At 46.0% G+C, this 20197-nt stretch overlaps 3 protein-coding genes across 4 annotated transcripts in view; 1 reads left to right on the top strand and 2 right to left on the bottom strand.

Moving 5' to 3' along the window:
• Nucleotides 1-276: 276 nt before the first annotated feature.
• LOC146271829 (von Willebrand factor C domain-containing protein 2-like) lies at nt 277-2937 on the bottom strand. Its single transcript, XM_084707844.1, has 3 exons — nt 2410-2937; nt 1940-2069; nt 277-1776 (listed from the first exon to the last, which is right to left on the bottom strand). The coding sequence occupies exons 1-3, from the start codon at nt 2749-2751 to the stop codon at nt 1589-1591; spliced, it is 660 nt and encodes a 219-aa protein (XP_084563970.1). The 5' UTR covers nt 2752-2937; the 3' UTR covers nt 277-1588.
• A 589-nt stretch (nt 2938-3526) lies between these two features.
• Nucleotides 3527-16136, top strand: ccdc24 (coiled-coil domain containing 24). The gene is made up of 9 exons (XM_084707624.1): nt 3527-3566; nt 3931-4066; nt 5035-5201; nt 8305-8436; nt 8919-9020; nt 10717-10771; nt 13029-13092; nt 13394-13502; nt 13840-16136. Exons 2-9 carry the CDS (start codon nt 3935-3937, stop codon nt 14669-14671), a joined length of 1593 nt encoding a protein of 530 aa, XP_084563750.1. The 5' UTR covers nt 3527-3566; nt 3931-3934; the 3' UTR covers nt 14672-16136.
• The window catches only part of slc6a9 (solute carrier family 6 member 9), a 38798-nt gene continuing 33917 nt past the window's right edge, over nt 15317-20197 (bottom strand). For both annotated transcript variants that reach the window (XM_084706835.1, XM_084706834.1), the window contains one exon: nt 15317-20185. In XM_084706835.1, the coding sequence (XP_084562961.1) occupies nt 19955-20185 (231 nt within the window). In that variant the 3' untranslated portion in view covers nt 15317-19954. The remainder of the gene's footprint in view (nt 20186-20197) is intronic.

Genomic DNA, 20197 nt, shown 5'->3' with positions numbered 1-20197 from the left:
TTGTGAATTGGTTCGATCTTCTAGGAATGTATTAGAAACTCCTGTGGTGTAAGACAAAATGAGTCATTCTCGTTGTCTTAGACGCATACAAGCATCTGACCCAAATCCACACTATAACATATGCTAGATAATAAATTGTTAAGGGAAAAGCAGTCCCTAACTTGTCAACAACAAAGCTAGTTCATCCCCATGGAAACAAAAACAACCTTACTCCTACTGAAAACATTTTACTTCAGAGAACACACAAACTCACATCCCACATTTCAGTCCATAATGTTAAGGGTCAGAAAAGGCTTTAATTAATGATTTGCTGTACATAAAGAGTTATTGTTTTCAGGCCATTTAGTAAGATATGTGAAAATAAACATGATACTATAAAAAAAAATTAAAAAAAAAGAAGAAACCGGAAGAAAGGCATTCCTTTTCCCCTGTCCCCACCCATTGTTATTGAAATGTGCTTCCAACTGAATATTGGTCTCAATTTAAAATAACTACTAATTTTGGACCTAATCTTAATCCTTGTCTAGGATATCAACTTCAGAGGTGGCACCTGTCCTGAGAAGACGAGTCTTGGGCTGTTGCGTACTTGTACAGTTTATCCATGCCTGCATGGATTCATACACTGACTGCACATTACACGCACACACATATTCTCTATACTTTATCTGGGCTTTATCTGGGATGAAACGATTGCAAACAAACAGATTTTATTTTTGGTTTTAATGCAGTGTTCCCTTCTGAACTGGAATGGTGAAAGCATGACTTACCATTCATGCTTACATTTTGGGGTGCTGTATTTGACTTGTATTAAACTGTATGTAGCACTTTTTCATTTCCATTTTAAGAGCAGATTTTTTTTCCTGTGTTTATGTGTAGTGCATGTATACATGTGTACAGCTACTGACATACAATGTGTCATAGTCAGGAACCTAACCACAACACAACATAAAACACATTGTCTAACTAAACTACTTTTACTCTCACTCTATCCATACATTTAGTATTACAGTCATGAGTGGTGGTTGTTATTATCTGAATGGAGATACACATTTTACCCTAACACAGTAAGATCCCAAAACAATTTTTTAAGATGGTCCTCCTAATCTAGACTACATATGTTTGTATTGCTAGATAAAGGCTACTTAGCCTTGTTTAGTATTCCTACACTACTAGCACACACTAGAGCCAAGAACAGGTGAATTAGGTAAAGTGTCAGATTGTTCACCAAGAATCAGTGCCTCTTTTTCTTTCCTGGTTCTGCAGTTGGCCTCCAGGGGGCAGAATTATACCCAGTCCCAAATCTACTCATATTCACTACTGGCTACCCACAACAATTCTATGTACTTGTGGAGATCTGTGTGGATTGAGCAGGTATAGGTGACACAGCAGCATGTTCACCCTGCTGTACCAACAGGATGGCGACATAAGATACTGATATTTCTGTATTAGCCCTACACTTTATCAACCTGTTAAATCCCCTCAGGTCGTCCACAAGTAGGTGAGGCTAGTCAGTCAGGTTCATTTAGAAGAGGACTGGTCCAAAGTTTCCTGGAAAGCGGGCGGGTTTGGAACTGATCCCACCCCTGGGTCAGTTGGTCTGTCCGGTCTCCACGGGGACACAGTTCCGGATGCGGGCGCAGGTGGCCAATCGGTTGCCCTCCCAGTAGCCAGCATCCTGGCCGTCATGGCAACGGCACTTAGTGCACGAGTCGACCCAGACGGGCTCACCAGCCGGGATCACCTTGCTCCTGGAGGAGTCCACGTAGCAGTTTGGACCTGCACAACCACACAACAAGCAGAACACAAGCAGATACTCTATGAGTTAGTGCTCAATACTGAGTCTGAATATCGGCCATCATGTTGAACGTTGTTTGTAAAACTATGATGAGGATCAACAACTAGGTGTAAAGGAGCGCTGTGCAGTGTTAGAGGGACTCACCCTCCCTGCACTCTGGGCAGCATGTTCCAGGTGCGTAGACGGGGTTCACACAGGGAGGGGGGGCACAGTCTGCCACCAGGCAGCGGGCAATGCCATCCATCTCACAGGAGCACTGCTCACACTCTGAGGGCTGATGTTCATCCAGCCACACACACACGTGAAAACACAAACACAATTGGCTGTCAGAGGTGTACAGTACATTGCTCAAATTCTCAGAGCTGCAACAAAGGTTTTGCCACTTCAAGCTCAGACCACAAGGTGGTGGTACATATCCATGTTCCACAATGACTTCACACATCCAGCTGTGTCCAAATGTTCTTCAATGTATCAGAAATGTTGTGCGATCACATATTCTTAGATGTTCCTTTGACTAATTAACACTGACCTAAACAATAGTTAAAGTGTACTGGATTCAAAACTGTCACTGCTAGATATCTTACTTAAGGCTTATCTTACGGGTTGTCGCCTACCTGAAAGTTTTGCCCCAGGTCGTACACCTCTCCCCGGTACTCGCAACCTATCTTCTCGCACCTTGGGCAGCAGTCAGTGGGATAGTGACTAACATGGATGCATGCGGCGGGCAGAGATGTGCACTCCGTCCGAGCGCAGGCCGATCCCTCTGGAGTACACTCACACTGCGTGCAGTGGTCCGAGTCTAGAAAATACCATTCCCCCACGTAGTACACGCTACCGTTGGCCTCACAGGTGTTCTCGTGCCCCGCCACAGAGAAAGCTAGACCGGACCGAGCGCACAGCAGAAGCGCTAATAAGGGACGTATGATACTCATCGAGAAGCGCGCAAATGAAGCCATTGTCAAAGATGTCCAAAACTGTGATTTGCGTAGCTATTTTCCTAGACGATAAGGATCCCTAATGATTCCCATTTGTCAGAATGCTGCAGACTTTTACATAGTTACATTATTTTAAGTTAAAAAATAAAAGAATCGCTCCTTAAACTTTGGAGAGAATGGTGCGCCCAAACCCGCAGCTCAGAGGCAAAATTGTACAAAGCGAGGAAACTTTATTACGTCTCCACAGGGGTTATGTTTCAACCTGCACGTGACTCCCAGTGGAAATTGAAATCCGTCCCTTCATTTTATGTGCTGCAATGTGAACATTTTTCAAGGCTCTATAGTGAGACGAAATCAGATTTTTCTATAACAAAATGTGTTCAGTCTTCCCCCTTCTTTTTGGAAATGAAAAAAAAATATAAGCCCTTGTAGGCTACTTGCTATGTATATAGCCTAGTTTTATTTAAAGTAACCTATATGTCATTAGTTTCCTGAAATATCGAACATGTTTTTAGAAAAATCGAACAACAAAATCTATGTCACGTGAAATGTTAACAAAATAAGAATATGGTCTTAATACGATTGGATACATTAAGATACGTTGCAACGATAGCTCTCAGATTGATGACAGGGTATAAGGACTCTACAGCCCAATATATCAAAATATACAAAATATCCCCAATCGGAGGACTAGACTATAATAGAAAATAGTAAGATTTCACCGAGTAAGGACTAATCACATTTTATTAGGAGAGGATAATCTAATCTCGCGATATGGGCGACGCTCCGCCTTGGAGACCAGCATGTTTACATGGATACAGCCAGGAGGAAACAAGGTACACTTTTCGCTACTTTCTTTCTGTGTTGCAAAGACCGGTAGTTTCCCACACCAAATTTGTCATTGCTCACTTTAATAACATTACATGAACATTTGTATGAAATGTTTGTTTATGTGTAACAAGTACAACAAACGAGTGCCTATCGTAAAACCTGTGGTGTAATCTAGGTTGAGGTTGGACTATACTAGTCCAACCTCAACACCTGTTTACTGTAGAGTTTATCTGTAGAAGTACGACTACTTTGACTAATGTGGATTCAAAAAACGGAACTGCAAACACCAACACAAAATGGTTTATAAACAGACTAGTCATCATCTCAGTGACTTTTGTATCTTCTGTCATTTTAACTCAACATTATCAGCTTCATGGAAACAGACGAAGCTCCACAGTCGCTGTGGAATCTTATCGTGGAACACGTCCCCGCGTCAGAGCTTCCCGAGATCCGCGGTTTCCTCGGAGATGCGTTGATTGACATGTACATTGAGACGCTTGCAGAGGTGATCATTCTAAACAAAAGAAGAAACATAGGCCATAGAAACCATAATGTGTTATTGTTTTATAGACGTGTAACAACTGATTTTCTTTACCAACTGTTGCTACAGTGTAGCAGTAATTACTGCTACACTGTAGCAACAGTTGGTAAAGGCTTAAGCCTGTGAACAACCATTAAATATCTTCCTCCTGTGCCTGATTGGCTACACAAGAGATTAACAAACAAATGAACAGTTTGTTACCATGCCAGCCAGGCTATAACATAGATGCATAGAGGGACTAAATATGAGATGTGCAACTGGTCAGTACGGTGGGTGTGCTTGTACAAGATGGAAAGAGAACGAGAGAGAGAGAGAGAGAGAGAGAAAGAAAGAGAGCAGAACCTCTATAACGGTTTGGTCAGGAATGAGAGTGGACTTCTATCCCAAAAGACATGTGCGAGTGCAAACAGTCAGACCAGCTCACCACGTAGGGTTAACACTCATGTGGATTCCCATGAACCTTTGAAGTGGGCCTGTGTGTGGAGAGAGAGGGAGTGAAGGAGAGAGGAGTCCCATGGCAGGCGCCAGGTGTAGAGAGCGTTAATCAGGACCAGACTTCACACGTTACCAATTCTGTGGTTCTGTGGATTTGCTGTCCCCTCCCTTCACCCGATTCTCTCTCCCTGTCTCTTTCCTTTTGTATCCTTTGTTTTGGCACTGTTTTTTTATCACACATTTGCTGTGCTCTGCTGTCTTATTTGTGGCTGAAGGTGTTGTTTTAATAGAAATGGGTGCAAAGTTGTTAGAGGGGAACTGCCAATACTGCACACACTGGGGTAGTGTATTTATAGAGAGTGAGGGAATGACCATGACTGAGAAAGTGAGTAATTAAGTGAGGGACTAAGGACATTTGTGAGAATGGCTGAGTAAAATGCCAAACAACTGGAATGAGTAATGGAGTGGACCTAGTCCTGTCTCCCACTGTCTCCCAGGTGGAAGTGTGGCAGCACATCTGGAGAGAGGTCAAGCAGGGGGGCCCCAGCAGGGCCCAGACCCCCTGCCCCGCCCTGGCGGACCCCCCTGCCGTCAGAGAGCTTCTCAGGGCCCAGGTCCAGCTGCTGCTGCTCTCTGTCAGAGAGAGGGCTGCCAAGGAGGGACGGTGAGGACACCTGGAACACACACACACACACACACACACACATGTACACATGTACACACACACTCACTCGCGTACAAACACACACACACACACATTCAGTGAACAAAATTATAATGAAACTGCTTTTCGTCCCGATCCAACCTAAACGCACTCTTTGGATCACTCCTCTGAGATCTCCCTGGGCCTTTTACTGCTCTCTCATTGTCTACTTCTGCTGTCCTAAGCTGAGGTCCCTACAGAGGGCCATGTGGTCCGACCCCCTCCAACCCTGTTCAGCCCTGTCCCACCCTCGTTTAGGCGGGGGGTTGGTGAGGCGGGGGGTCAGGGGTTGGACGTTGTGACCCTAGTTTGTCAGTATTTGTGTGAGTTGTCGTCTGAGCACTATAAACACTGATAGTTTCTTTGTCGGTTACTAATGAGCTTGGGAGAAGGAGAACAAAGGCAGCGAGGGAAGCAGTGATGTCCCTGACAGGATCTTATAGAATGGTGTTCTTTTACAAATGTGCTAAAGGTCACCTAGATACCTTTAGCTTGGCTACCAACATTTTGGGCTTTGCTGAGTAGATCAAATCTGCAAACACAACGTGTTGACTTTAGCAACAGCCTGTTACCTTGAAATATATTTCTCACTGACCTCTGAGCGATAAAGGACTAACACTTGTTGCTGGATCCAGAGCCCTTATTTCCATAACACACAAATACACACACCATCGGCAGCTACCACTAACAAATAAAAACGCCTGCATCCGGAAGATTCCGTTGTGTCTGTTTTAAAGGGCCGGTGATTTACAGGTGACAGCCAGAGGTTCATCCCTCAGCAACTCATAGGAGTCTTTCAGGAATGTTGCCCTCTCACTATTGTGTTCCTTTAATTTGACCATTGTATTGTTGCGGAGGAAATAGGAAGCACACTAATCACAGTGATGTGCCACACCTGTTCTAATGTATTTATTGGCATCAGACAAACTCAATGTCTTTTTTTTTTTTTTTTACAAATGTCCTTACAGCTATATTTAAATCTGCAACATTATTTGTAACATTACTGGACAAAAGAAATAGAGCCATAAGAAAAGCATTTTTTTAATTTCAAAGTAAAAAATGTATTCCATTGAAATAGTTTTTTCATATAATTTAATAATTTTTGCAAACAAATTGTAGAACATTATAAGACATACAACATGGTTATCTGTTGTGATATTATATTACCCTTAACCAACTGGAGTGGGTCCAGTTTGTTGGCTGGTGAGGTTCTGGTAGCTTCTCAAAGTATCAGTACCATGTTTACTCTGTCTCCACACAGTAGCACTGCTGCCCCCCACCCCCCACCTCACATTTCTTTGTGTATCCCTGGTTCTTTGACCTTCCTATTAAATACTTCTCTGGTGTAAATCAGCTGATCAGCTTGGAGTGCAAAGCCGGATCATTTTCCTTTAATATCACTCCAGGTCTAAGGGCTTTCCTGTTTCTTTTCCTCCTCCTTCATGCCCCCTCCCCCCCCCCCCCACACACACACACACACACACCAAAAGGCAGGAAAGTGTTGAGGCAATTCCACGGGGAGACGTAATAGGGAGTGTTTTCAGTCTTGACGGATGGGTGTAGTGTGGGCTCGTTGGCTGGTTGTGTGGTCTGTCCCAGCTCAGGGTCATTGTCTCAGTGATTAGTGGTCAGCGTCCTCTCTGGAGGCTGCACCTGTCCTCTTAAAGAGACGGGCTGTTCTCAAAGGCCTCTGAGGAAAAGACCCTTCCCTGAATAAATGGACAGGGAAGGGTGTTTTCTGAAAGCAGGCCCAAGGAGGCCCTAAATCTTTAGACGGAACTAGCATAACAATTGGAAAGGGAGGCGGGCTGGGAAACGTTTTTAATGGCACAGTGTTCGTGTGTGTGTGCGTGTGTGAGTGTAATGGATTTCAACATCCGTAGTTTATCAATCTTTCGGGCCGGAAATTTGAATGGTCTTTGTGTGGGTGTAGTGCGGGTGATTGTGCGTGTGCGTGTGTTGATGTTGCGGCTGGGCCTCTGTGCCATCTTTGTTAGAGTGTAGATTAAGACTCCTCCTCTGGGCGAGAGCACCTCTAAGCTGCTTACTGATCTGCACTGGCACTCACAATACAGCCTCTGTTCCTGGCCTTACACACACACACACACACACACACAAAATCACTCACACTCACACATGCAATGCACTCGGGGTGGGAATCGTTTGGTACCTCGAGATTCAATTTGAATTGATTATTTGGGTCACGATTCGATTAAAAACCAATTCATGATTTTAAAAATCACATTTTGATTTAATATATGCTTACATGAATAAAATAAAAATAATAAAATAATTAATAATTTAACAAAAACAATATATATTTGATTTGTGAATCAATGTAAATCGCTAGAAGACTGAATCGCGATTCATACGTGAATACATTTTTTTCCCCCACCCCTACGATGCACAACTCAAACTTCACTATGACGGCTGATTTCGCACATGCGCAGCAATACACACTTTCCCACTACACTGCGGTGTGGACGTGAAGGAAAGCACACGCGGGATCAGTCTCCCATATCCTGAGACAGTGACTTCACTGCAGGGCAGGTACCGGACACCTGCTGCAGCTCATGGGCTTGTCAGTTCCTGGGGTTGTGTGAAGGCTTGTGTTGGAGTCCTGTAGTAGAAGGAACCATCCGGTGGGCATTGTTGCTCATAATGAGGAAGGTGACGCTAACAGGGGGTCTGATACAGGGTCTGTTCTTATTACAGTATTTCTTCCTAGTTCCTTTCTACCTCACCAGTCCCCAGACTGGGCAGTTTGGACAACCACGAAAGGCTTGATCAAAGCCTGTCTCTAATCGGTTCAGTCTGGAGAGATGGATGGAAGGGGAGGTTTAGGGGTGGGGCATCAACATCCTGTTCCTCGCCCAACACCGGCAATACAGCCGTGAAATAACCAATCAAATCTCAGATCTCCTCTGAACTCCGTCTCTCTCTCTGTCTCTATTTCTCTATGTCTCTCTCCCTCTCTCTCTCTTTTGTTCCTTTGCTCACCCTGTCCTCCCTCTCTCCTGGACCGCCACTGACCGTTTATTTGTGTGGATCTATTTCTGTGCAGGGATGGAGACGCGGTCATGTCACGGTACAAACCGGCTGTGGTGAATTACGCTCTGGCTACCCCTAGTAACCGTAGTGATGGCGTGGGCCCCCCCAGCAGGTCAGCGCCCCACCTCAGCCAGAATGGAGAGAGGTGAGAGAGAGAGACAAACACAGAACACACTAGTTCAAATCAAGGACAGAAAGGTGTATGATTCAATATAGCTACTCTACCTTACCCTACCCAACTCTACTCTACTCTACTTTAACCTATCCAACTCTACTCTACTTTAACCTACCCAACTTTACTCTACTTTACCCTATCCAACTCTACTTTACTATACTCTACTCTACTTTACCCTCTCCAACTGTACTCTACTCTGATTTACCCTATCCAACTCTACTCTACTATACTCTACTTTACCCTTTCCAACTCTACTCTGATTTATCCTATCCAACTCTACTCTACTATACTCTACTTTACCCTTTCCAACTCTACTCTGATTTATCCTATCCAACTCTACTATACTCTACTTTACCCTTTCCAACTCTACTCTGATTTATCCTATCCTACTCTACTCTACTCTACTCTACTTTACCCTTTCCAACTGTACTCTACTCTACTCTACTCCTCAGGTCCAGCTCCAGCTTTCTCAGTTCCTCCAGTCAGGAGGAGATTGAGGGCATGAGGAGCCAGCTGAACGTCTCCAGTATAGACCAGGTGGTGGCCCATCTTCAGTAAGTCATCTAGCCGTGTAGCTTCCAGCCATTATCAAGCAGGCCTGAAATGAAGAATGTTGTGGATGCAGCCCCTTGGTTCTAAACACTTCTTCTTCCAGCGCACGCACACACACACACACACACAAACAAACAAACACACACACAAACAAACACACATCCTTGTCTCAGACACATTCCTGCAGTAGAGATAGTATCGGACATCTGTCGTGCTGACCGGCGGGCAGTGGAGAGCTGTTTGTCTATCTGGAAATACCAGACATGTTTTCTTCCCTGTACAGACATGACGTCATCCACAAAGACCCTGGGTATACAAGGACTTGTTGACTTTGCAAACTCCAGTGGTCTTTATCTTATTCTAGCAATTCAAATAGGATTCAAGACTCCTTGCAACTCTGTGCTGGCAGCAGTTCACTCATTGTCTCAATTCCAACTTGAAAGAGACAGATAGACAGGCAGACAGACAGTCAGGCAGAGCAAACTATGAGTGCAGTACGATCTGACTGCTATCACATGTACGCAAAGTAACTGTGAAGCCTTCGAGGGTAGAGGGTAGGTGGGGGGGGGGGGGGGGAGGGGTGTCGAAGGATGGAGGAGGGTTAGCGGGGGAGGGTGGAGCTAGCCTCCGCTCTCCATCCCTACTTTCAACAAAAGCCTCCATTGTAAGAAAATGAATACCAGACCTCAGCATGCAGAAGATTCCTTTGCTCTGAAAAAGAAGTGAATTAAGTCTACAATAGTTACGTAAGCTCAGAGTTACAGAAAATAGGCCACTGGTCCCTTGATACTGTAAGAAAACTGCAGTCCCTAAGTGGAGTCTGGCATGCACACACACACACACACGCACACACACACACACACACACACACATATACATATACTCCTTGTATTCTGTTTGAGGGTAAGGATGATACCCTTCTGTTGTACACAGCATGACACAGTAACAGCTTGGTTTGCTCAGTAGACACATGTGGAGGAGCCCCCCCCCCCCCCCCCCCCCCCAGAGACTAGTGATGCTGCCTGGTTTTATTAGGTAACAGGGTGGGGGGCCTTCTAGAACAGTCTGACCTCTAGCAGGCTTTCCATTAGATCACTTTTCAGGTGGGGAATATGGGACCCCAAAGAAGCAGATTACTGGACCACCAGTTGGGAATATATTTTGTTAAGACCATTTCTTGACCACAAACAAGACAGTCCATCTCCAGCACACCCCAACACACCTTGGAGAAGGTACCTTGATATGCTTCATCCAGTGTTCTTCAGGACTAGTGAATTTGGGACTATGAAAAAACACCTGGACTGAATGGATGGTCAGATTAGAAATGAGGCTCATGAATCACACAGGTCTAACCTCGTGGCTTTATAACAACCTATCCATAACAAGGTGTCGTACAGATAGTCTATCTATCTACATGATATGAAATGCAGTTTTGAGGACAGAGGGTACTATTTTGCAGAGCGGGAACACTTTACCCCAGCAGCATTCACAACTAAGTACGTCTCAGATTTCTTCACCCGAGCAGCAAGTCTGTTTGTAAGCTGCCTGGCAGCTGGCCAGTTTGATTCAGCATGCTCTTGCCTCGCTGGAGTCCAGACGTAGTTCTTCAGGTCTATGCCCGTGGCTGTCTCTGGCCATGACCTATCACGTTAGCAGTGTGCACCCTGTAACGTGTGCTCCCTCCCCGCTCCTCTCCAGGTCCGTTCTGACGCGGGAGTGGGAGCTGCTCAAGACCCGTGTCCACACGCTGCAGGTGAGGATGGGCTGGATGCTCCCCTCCCTTTCTCCTCCCCTCCCTTTCTCCTCCCCTCCCTTTCTCCTCCCCTCCCTTTCTCCTCCCCTCCCTTTCTCCTCCCCTCCCTTTCTCCTCCCCTCCTCCCCTCCCTTTCTCCTCCCCTCCTCCCCTCCCTTTCTCCTCTCCTCCCTTTCTCCACTTTCTCCTCTCCTCCTCCCCTGCCTGGTTTGCCGAGCCAGCACCAGGAATCCCCTGGTAGACTAGGAGCCTCTCCAGATGTGTGTGTGGAGATGTGTGTGGAGATGTGGAGATGTGTGTGTGTGTGTGGGGATGTGTGGAGATGTGTGTGTCTCTCACACAGACAGGCCAATGCAGCCAGGCTTCTGTCTAAACTCACGCTCTGCTGGCTTCAGGTTTTCCGCTGCTACAGCCAAGCACCTCACACTCCTCAGCAAGATTGATCTTCCTTCAATCAGTCCAAGTTCCTACTGTACACACACACACACACACATACACAGATACACACAGATATGCACGTGGCTGGCTGGTTCTCTGTCCTTCTTGTCTGGCACAAGACAGCTGACTAAAGACCATATGTAGGACATTCCCTACACCAGATGTGAAAGTCATCTGTGTGTTTGTGACACACACGCAAACACACACACACACACACACACACACACACACACACACACACACACACACACACACACACAGAGGACACAGAGGACACATCGATACAGTATGTGTATTAACGTTCTCTACTGTCGTAGCAGCATAGCTCTTGTCCACACACAAACACACTGTTGTTGTAGTCCAGGGCTTGAGGTTTACTGTAGCATACAGGTTACAGAAACATCTGTGATGTCATTCACACTCCGCCTATCAGGAGTCAAGCTGTAATTGGTCCTAACACAGGTAATGACATCCCACTTCCTGAACTGGAGAGTTGGTAAGGCTGGTCCATACTTGGATCAGGACCAAGACCAGAACAAGCAGGAAAGTAATGGCCCACCTTCCTAAAAAACCTTGTTAAAATCTGGATGCGATCTCAACAGTCTGGCAGGGAGACAGCCAATTGGACGTAATGACTAAATTACCCCAGCATCTCATTGGCTGTTTGGCAGGTCTCTCCAAATAGAGGCCTGTGTCTGTTTAGGGCTGCACATAGCGGAGAGAATCAACACGCCAGACGGCGTTGAGAGTTCAGACCACGGCAGAGAGGGAACAAGTAGGACTTTTATTCCGAGTGGAACAGGCACTCCTTTTCTGTTCTCCCTGATGACGACCATTTCCTCTCTGAAGGCTCAAATCCCTCTACCCTGTGGCCCTGCCAGCTTCTCTCTCTCTCTCTCTGTCTCTCTCTCTCTCTCTCTCTCTCTCTCTCTCTCTCTCTGTCTCTCTCTCTCTCTCTCTCTCTCTCTCTCTCTCTCTCTTCACCTCTCTCCCACCCAATCTCTATCATTCTCTCTCTTACGTTGTCTCTCTGCATTTCTCTTTCCCTCCCTGTCTATCTCCTTCTACACCTCTCTTTCACCCTCAATGTCCTTCTCTCGCTTTCAATTGTTCTCTCTCTCTCTCTCTCTCTCTCTCTCTCTCCCAGCTTGCCTCCTTGGTAACAGACCCCTGTGTTTGTTTTAGTGAGCACCCCCCTTTCTCTCCCCCCTCCCCCTTAGAGCTGCGTGGGCAGTTCTGGCTGGGCCTCTCAGCGCCGCTATGCTACTCTTTATGATTATATGACACATCAGTCACAACTAGGTACCTGGCAGCAAAGCACTTCAGGGTTGTGGGTTCGAATCCCACAGAGACCATATAAACGTACGGTCTGTGGGCCGGCATATTGACTGTCTGATTGAAGTGCCGGGTTCAACGACGCACACACACAGCGACTGTATGAATAGTGTGATGAATCTACCAGGCATGCTAAAGAAAAGTCTGTGGGCTCGGTAACAAGCTTCCCTCAGCAGTAGTATTATGGGATGTTAAGTGAGGACAGATTGGGCTGCAGGCCAGATGAGAGAGGCTGTGGGTTCTCCCTCTGGTCCAGATGGACACGTGCGAGCGGGGCCAGATCCTGATGGAACACTCCTGTTGGATCACTTTAGTGAGTGGAGGCTCGTACGCTGCTCTCTATAAATACTGCATGGGAGGCCGCTCCATGAAGCTTTCCTCCTCTCATCTGCTATCCTCTTCCCTCCTCTCCTCACACCCTCTCCTCTCTTCGTCCCTGCTAACCCTGTGTTGTGTTTCGGTGTCTGTGTGGTCCGTGTTCTAGGAGAGAGTGGAACAGGAGCACAGAACCCAAGTCACGGCTGGGACGCCAGAACCCACGGTGACAGGTGGGACAATCAGTACACGTGTCGAGGGGAGGCTGGGCGAGTCCTCAGTGTGCATGAGAGGTCTGCGGGCAAACTGTGATGATGGACTGCAGATATGGAGATCTTTCCATAGATTGAACCTCACCCCCATCTAGTGGTACAATGTCGCATGATGGTAGTCTTCTTCAATGCTTGTGTCAATGTTTGTGTCAAGCACTGAGAGGAGGCTTGTGTCGGTGGATGTTTGAGACACTCGTCAGGTGAAACGAGTGTCGCCCATTAGAGCTTGGTTAGCTGATTTTCTCCCCGTGTGGTTCTGTAGAGCTCCGAGAGGAGCGCAGAGTCCTTCAGATGGACCTGGAGCATCCCTGTCTCCTCCCCCCCTCCCCACAGGACCCCGGCCCGGCCCAAGGCCCGCCACAAAGCCACAGGTCAGACCCCTCTCCTCTCTCTGCTCTCCTCTGCTCTGATCTCTCACCTTCTCCTCTCTCTGCTCTCCTCTGCTCTGATCTCTCACCTTCTCCTCTCTCTGCTCTCCTCTGTCCTCTCTTTTTACCACTCAACTCTACTCCTCATCTCTCCTGGCTCCCATCCTATCATCTCCTCTCCTCCACTGATGTTCCATTTAATCAAATCTTCAAAAGGAAAGTTCACCTCAAAATCTAAAAATAACGCAAATATCCCGTCTACTTATGTGCGGTGACATTGTTGGCAGATGTAGTTCACCCTCACAGTTATCAAACGACTAAATCATTTGTGTTTGCTCAGGTTGACAGGGAAGAAAGGACTCTATGCAGGTGACCGGAAGACACAGTCAACTCTGACCTCCACAGTGACCTCTGGACCCAACACTCCCCCCCACATCAGACCCCACCCTCCGCTAGCCCCTCCCAGAACGGAACCTCCTCCCATGAGAAGAACACGGACCCCGTCTACCTCGTCGTCTTCCTCCCCGTCACCCTCCACCAGGAATGTAAGCCCTCTTCAACCCTTCGACCACCAGACCAACCTCGCCCCCGAGTCCACACGTTCACCTCACAGGACGCCCATCCACCACAGCGCTGCTGTCCGTCCAGGGGAGGTTGTCTCCTCACCCATCACCGGCCGTCCCTGCAGCTCTCCAACCACGCCGGACCTGAGCCCTCTGCTACCAGCAAGCCTCCACAGGCTCGCCAGCAAGGGGAGAGAAACGACAGGCCAATCAAGTTCCCTTCAGCTTTCTGAGCACCATAGAACCACTAGGCGTATCCCAGCCACAGCACCCTTGTCGGGCGGAGAGTCTAGCCTTTTGCACAGGAGCCCCAAACAAGACAGCGAGACGGTCTTCTCTCCAACGGTGAGAAGGCCTCGTGCGCTGTGTCCTCCAGACTACCTCCAGACTCTCAGACAGGCCAGTGCCACCGCCCAGCCCCGCAGCAGAGGAGCAGCCGGCAGCCCTGGCAGCTGCCTCCCTCCCCTCCTCCCTTCTGGGGATTTGGTGACCGAGTGTGGTCCCTTCCTCCCCTCTCCCCCTGCTGTTCAGAGACCCCCCAGCAGGGGGCAGAGTGTGGCCAGACGCCTGTGTGTGCCTCAGGGTGACAGTCTGGTCAGCCCCACATGAACTTACACACGCAGGGACAGAGACTCAGACACACACACACACACACACACGCACAGACAGAGAGAGACACAGGGACACACTCAGGGAACCACACACAGGGACACACATACACATACACACACACAACAACACACATGCACACACACAGGACACTCACACACACAGGAAAGCAGATTCAGGGACACACGCAATGAACCAGATTCAGGGACGCACGCACACAAGAAACTAGATTCAGGGACATGCCCTCACTAACTGTGCGTGTCCACTACCGTGGGGCTCCCGGTTTCATTGAAAATGAATTGGAAGCCGACGCGCCGCCCGCTCTGCTGTAGTGGACACTCACGGTAAGGGACTCTGTGTTTCAGTAGTATTAATCCAGGCCAGACAAGGAAATACAACAACTTGATCTGATTAAGATTGATAAATGATTGTGAATTGTGTAAAAGATTGTGAATTGTGTAAAAAGAAAGATGAATGCACTTTCTGAAAATGTCATCTTAGATGTATTTACCCTGGCCAATGTTTCTCCTTTTGTGAAACAACCGTAGTCATAAAGGTGTATTTATTTTCAAACAGTCTTAACAGACTGGATACAGACCCATCAAGGTTCATCATCCTACGCCACGACACAGGAAGCACACTCAATTGATCTTTAAAATAGATTTTATTTACCATTTTGTAATTGAACAGTTTACGATATACAGCTGACATGACTAAGACAATTCAATGGATTTTGGCCCTAACATTTCAAGACATGGTTAGATAGATAGATATGATAAGAGTACCAGAATAGGAGTTTTTATTTCATTTGTGCTTATACTTTCCTTCGTGATATAATTTACATTGGCCCAACAACATGCCCTCTGAGGAACCCTGGACCCAACAGCAGTGCACCAAAGCACCAACAGGCATCATACTTCGTTATTACTTGTTTCAAAATGGAAGTTGTATTATTTTCTGTTGCTTATGAACACACATGACATATTTAAAGTGCTGAAACAACGTGAGAAAACATGACTTATGTTGAAAAAGAAATTCAAGAGGTCTTTTCCATGATTGTGACTAGTCACGGAAAAGCGGAATCACAGTTTTAATACAGTAGAGGTGTACTATTAGTTTCCAGGTCACATTTAGCACACTTCACCTACATCCATAGACTCACTACAGCAATATCAATATGAGGTGAAGGAAAATATGAGTTTTTAAGCAATGGCATGTAAATATTCATATTCCTCCAGTGACCCCTTGTTGCAACACATGTACTGTTACCTGGATAGTGAAGGAGAGGATCTTACCAAATGGTCACACTCAGCGCTGGAACACTGATGAAGACTACGTAGGAAACAACAACTGAGATTGAACAGTTGTGTGTTGCATTGTGCTCTTTTCCCATTGCTCTTCACTTGGTAAAACCCACCTTCTAGTCCCCAACTTGGCTAAACTTTGAAAATAATGTTTTTTTTTTCTCCAAATAAACTAATGTATGTAAAACAACCTTAGTGAAATTGACAAGGCCAGCCAGTTTACTTAGTAAAGTATCACCACATAGCGCACTGTAAAGTGACAATGTAACAAACTGTACCACAGCATAGTGTACAGTGATCCCGCTGCACAGAGAATGCAGCATTACGTTGTAGGTCAAACACTGTTGGCACAGGACTGTTTGTTGGTAAAGAGGTATGAATGCAATGTTCCCCAATAGGAATGAAGCTGCAGGCACCTTCTCTAACACTCACTGTAAAAAGCATTCCTTTGCAGTTTCAACCCAAAGCTTTTGTTTGGCAATACTTTTGATATCAGCTGGCTTTTGTAGAACTTCAAAGACAAAGGTAGTGTCACTGAACATGAATAAAATATTATTTAAAATCAGACAATATTATATGTATTGTTTTTAGTAAAAAAAAAAAAAAAAAGATCTTAAATTGGTAGAATGTGTATGTTAGATTTACGACATGGACAGTTACTGTCTGATTAGAATGACATGACATCAATACTGACACTACCCTGAACGACCTACAGGCTCATCAGTAAAATACTCACTACACAGGAAATACACAGTACACTGAAACACTGCCTACTTAGTCTACAAAGAACAAAAATCCCCCCCTTCAAAAAACAAACAAAAATAAAACACACACACATACACACACCAGTCCAAAGAGGATTCTTTTTTACATGACTGTACAAGTATCTAAACAGGGAGAAATATTGAGGATAGCTGGGTTGCAATACTATGGAGGTTTTACCTTAACTAAGTATTGTAATGACAAATAGCAGTCATAACATTCAATAGGAACAGGGGAAAGTTACTGTACAGACTGTCCCGGCAGGAAGCCAAGTCCTAACACGTTCCCCTATCCCTGGCAGAATGTTCTCTGGGCTTGCACCAGGAAACTTCCACCCTGTACTGGCTCATGCAGCGAGAGAGCAACTGTGGCAACACACCGGTATGATATCACCATAAAATACTGTCAGTTCATCATGTTAATAAATAAGATATCTCATGAATGGTTAAGATGTCTCTTTACGCCTGTAGTTGTAAAGAAATGGTTGTGATTCCTTTACACTGTCCAATTACAGCCTACACAACGTGCAGAGTGACGCATCTTAACATTGTGCTCAAGGTCAGTCATCGACCCAAATGTATCAGGGAGCTTCGCCGACCTAGTTCAGAGGTCGGCCACAAGCCTCCACAGGAGTCAATACCTGATCAACACACATCCAGGACTACGACCTTGTCAAATGTGGACTGCTGTACTCTTGTGCTTATAATTATTGTCGTCGTCATGACACTTCACCCGAAGTAACACTCTGGGCAGTGACTAAGTTAAAGTTTCATTTGTCTTATTTTAGTCTTTATCACAAAATAATTGGACCACAATCTAGGCTACTCTCCTGAGTGTCAGATATACTCTCCTATTGGACCCCAAGGTTGTTTTTTTGTGTTTTGGACAACTGTCTGATAGATAACAGCCAGGACACCTTAACACAGAGAAAAGAAAGGGGGGGGGGGTAAGGGGAATCTGGGTTGATGCAGTCTGGTGTTGAGGAACATAAACATGTTAAACGTAAAATAATACGTAAAATAATATTAGAAGCTTCAGTAGTGCTCGAGCACCGTAGCAGCCGCGCTGTAAAACTACCCTTCTCCATTAGTAGGTCAATGTGACAGGTGTTGACCCTTTATCACCACTGTTGGGCTCAACTTGAACTCAGTACCAACTGAAAATCATGCACTGTATGAAACAACAGGACACAATTCAATTCCTTGATTTCAGTTCAACCTGGTACGTGAAAATGGAACAAACAGAGTCAAGCCAGCATCAACATATGCACAGGAAGAGATAGGAGTTGGATGCATTCAAACTATGAGGAGAGAAGGAACTGTCTGGAAACTGCCGTTTTCAGTCTGATATTAGAACACAGTTCCTGTTTTGAAGCTCCGCCTTCTATGCAACCTGTCACAATGACTGAAATATAACCCCCCTTACCCACCGCACAATAATAACAATCACCAACAAAAATCAAGTCGAGGATGAGGAATGGTAAACATTAAGGTTATTTTCTCTTAAGATACTGTAGTCTCTTTACAAAATAAACATGTTTTCCATATAATTATTTACTATGTTACTTTACAATAAAGAGAGATAAAATAAGACAATGCTATTAAGAACTATACTACATAAAAATGACATAATTCAGTAAAGATGACAGTTTTTTAAAATGTGTTTTCTTTTTTTCTTCTTCACGAGGCAAACTCATTCACAAGGGCCTGATTGGCCTCTTTCCTTCCTGTTTCGACATCCAATCACGCAACCTGGCTTTGAAAGCGCCTGCAAATACATGTAGTTTACGCTGCACAGAGACATGCAGATCCCTCTGTTTGAAGAAAAAAAAATACTAACAAAAATGAAAACGACATAAGACACACTCCCCAGGTATGGCTCCCAGATATTCAAGTTCATGCACGTTGAACATGTTTTTGGTAACATGCCTTATGGGGCAAATCCAACTGGTGGGCTACAGAGAGACCACAGTGAGACAATCTGATCAAAAACCCAGGGTTTAGAGACCATGGTGGGACATGCTCACCAGGGTTTAGCAGTGACTGAGTTGGTCGACAGGCTGCATCTCCCTTCACAACACTCTGCCAGGTCTCAGGATGCATTCAACATGGAAATGCCTGGAAGACTTGAGAGAGATGGCACTTTATGTACACAGATGCACCCAGCCGTGTTGTGTTTGTTGGAATTGTGAGAAAAAAAAAAAAAAAAAGGGCATATTAGGCGATTTTAGTTCTTTATCTCATGCTAAAACCCACCGTATTTAAAAGGAAGGTTTGCTTCAGAAGTGGATGTAACTGTGACATGTTTGGGACCCTGAGAATGGGTGAGGTGTTGGGTCATGCATCAGTCAGGGTAGCTGGGCAGAAAGCTGGAGACAAACCTCTCTTGCTCTTGACAGAAGGGTATAGTTAGTTTGCTTACACTACGTGGCCTTGTTATGGCTGATACACTGGAGATAACTGACAGGCTATAAACTGACGTTGAAAATAACAACAATATAACAATTTTGAGCTATGTAATGTAATGGATGTCTGAACAAGAGGGTCAAAGTTCCAGGCTCAATCTTATGACTAAATAGTTTGTCCCAATTGTATGCCTACTGCATGCAACAATACGTACATTGCAAGGGAAGATGCATTACCGACTAAAAGTACAAAGCATGCGCTTTGGGATGCAGGGTAGACGTTAGCTCGTCACATGATGATGATGTCATCAGGATGTGTCTCCACTGGACCAGAGAGAGTTTGGTCTCCAGCTTTGCCTGCCTTGTCTCTAAGGAAGCAGCTGACCTAGTGGGTCCTGCTCGAGGACAAAGGGAAGCTGTGCACCCCACTGTGGTGTTACTGTGTCCCATACGTACACACAGTGTGTATTCAACAGAATCTCAAAGCCTGCATTCGAAGAAGAAAACAAAAACCTTTACAACAGAAAAGTCAAAGAAAAAAAATCACAATTATTAAACTATGGGAAACAAAATAAAAATATTTTGGAAGATGACCAAACCAATTTTGCTTCGCTAGTAAGAGGTTAGAAAAGAAATAATAAGCCCTTACAATATGTAAAGGTCTCCAGCGAACGGACTGTCCCCCACAGTGCATTGTGGGAAAAGGGTGGGGGGGGGGGGGTGGAAAGGTGAGGGGGGCGAGAGAGGGTCAGAGGGGTGCGTGGACGACCCCGGCGGAGGGGGCGGGGCCTCTATGCAGAGGGAGCGGGGCCTCTATGCAGAGGGGGTGGGGTTACTGTGTGTGGAGCCGTTGCTGCCCTGGATGGTGAGGCCGGCCTCGTCCTTCTCCCTCTCCTTCTCCTCGCTCTTCTCCTCCTCCTTCAGCTCCTCCTTCAGGGGGCGGACCTCCACGGCGTCGCAGCCGGCCGGGGCGTAGCGGCCCGTCCGGTGCTCCATGAGGGCAGGGCCCCACTTGGGGTCGGGCTTGCACGCGTTCTTCAACCGCTGGGCAAGGGG

The sequence above is a fragment of the Hypomesus nipponensis genome, chromosome 10 (assembly GCF_054491055.1).
Source record: "Hypomesus nipponensis isolate SF chromosome 10, ASM5449105v1, whole genome shotgun sequence".
Taxonomy (NCBI): Eukaryota; Metazoa; Chordata; class Actinopteri; order Osmeriformes; family Osmeridae; genus Hypomesus; species Hypomesus nipponensis.
The sequence above is the reverse complement of the archived record's forward strand: the minus strand, read 5'-3'. Positions and strand labels throughout refer to the sequence as shown.

Excerpts from the sequence above, each read along its gene's own strand:
- LOC146271829 (XM_084707844.1), bottom strand. The coding sequence starts at position 2,751 with ATGGCTTCATTTGCGCGCTTCTCGATGAGTATCATACGTCCCTTATTA. Across the intron at positions 2,070-2,409 it reads ACCTGGGGCAAAACTTTCAG|CCCTCAGAGTGTGAGCAGTG; the intron begins GTAGGCGACAAC and ends GATGAACATCAG. Across the intron at positions 1,777-1,939 it reads CTGCCCAGAGTGCAGGGAGG|GTCCAAACTGCTACGTGGAC; the intron begins GTGAGTCCCTCT and ends GTGGTTGTGCAG.
- ccdc24 (XM_084707624.1), top strand. The coding sequence starts at position 3,935 with ATGGAAACAGACGAAGCTCCACAGTCGCTGTGGAATCTTATCGTGGAA. Across the intron at positions 9,021-10,716 it reads CAGGTGGTGGCCCATCTTCA|GTCCGTTCTGACGCGGGAGT; the intron begins GTAAGTCATCTA and ends GCTCCTCTCCAG. Across the intron at positions 13,503-13,839 it reads GGCCCGCCACAAAGCCACAG|GTTGACAGGGAAGAAAGGAC; the intron begins GTCAGACCCCTC and ends GTGTTTGCTCAG.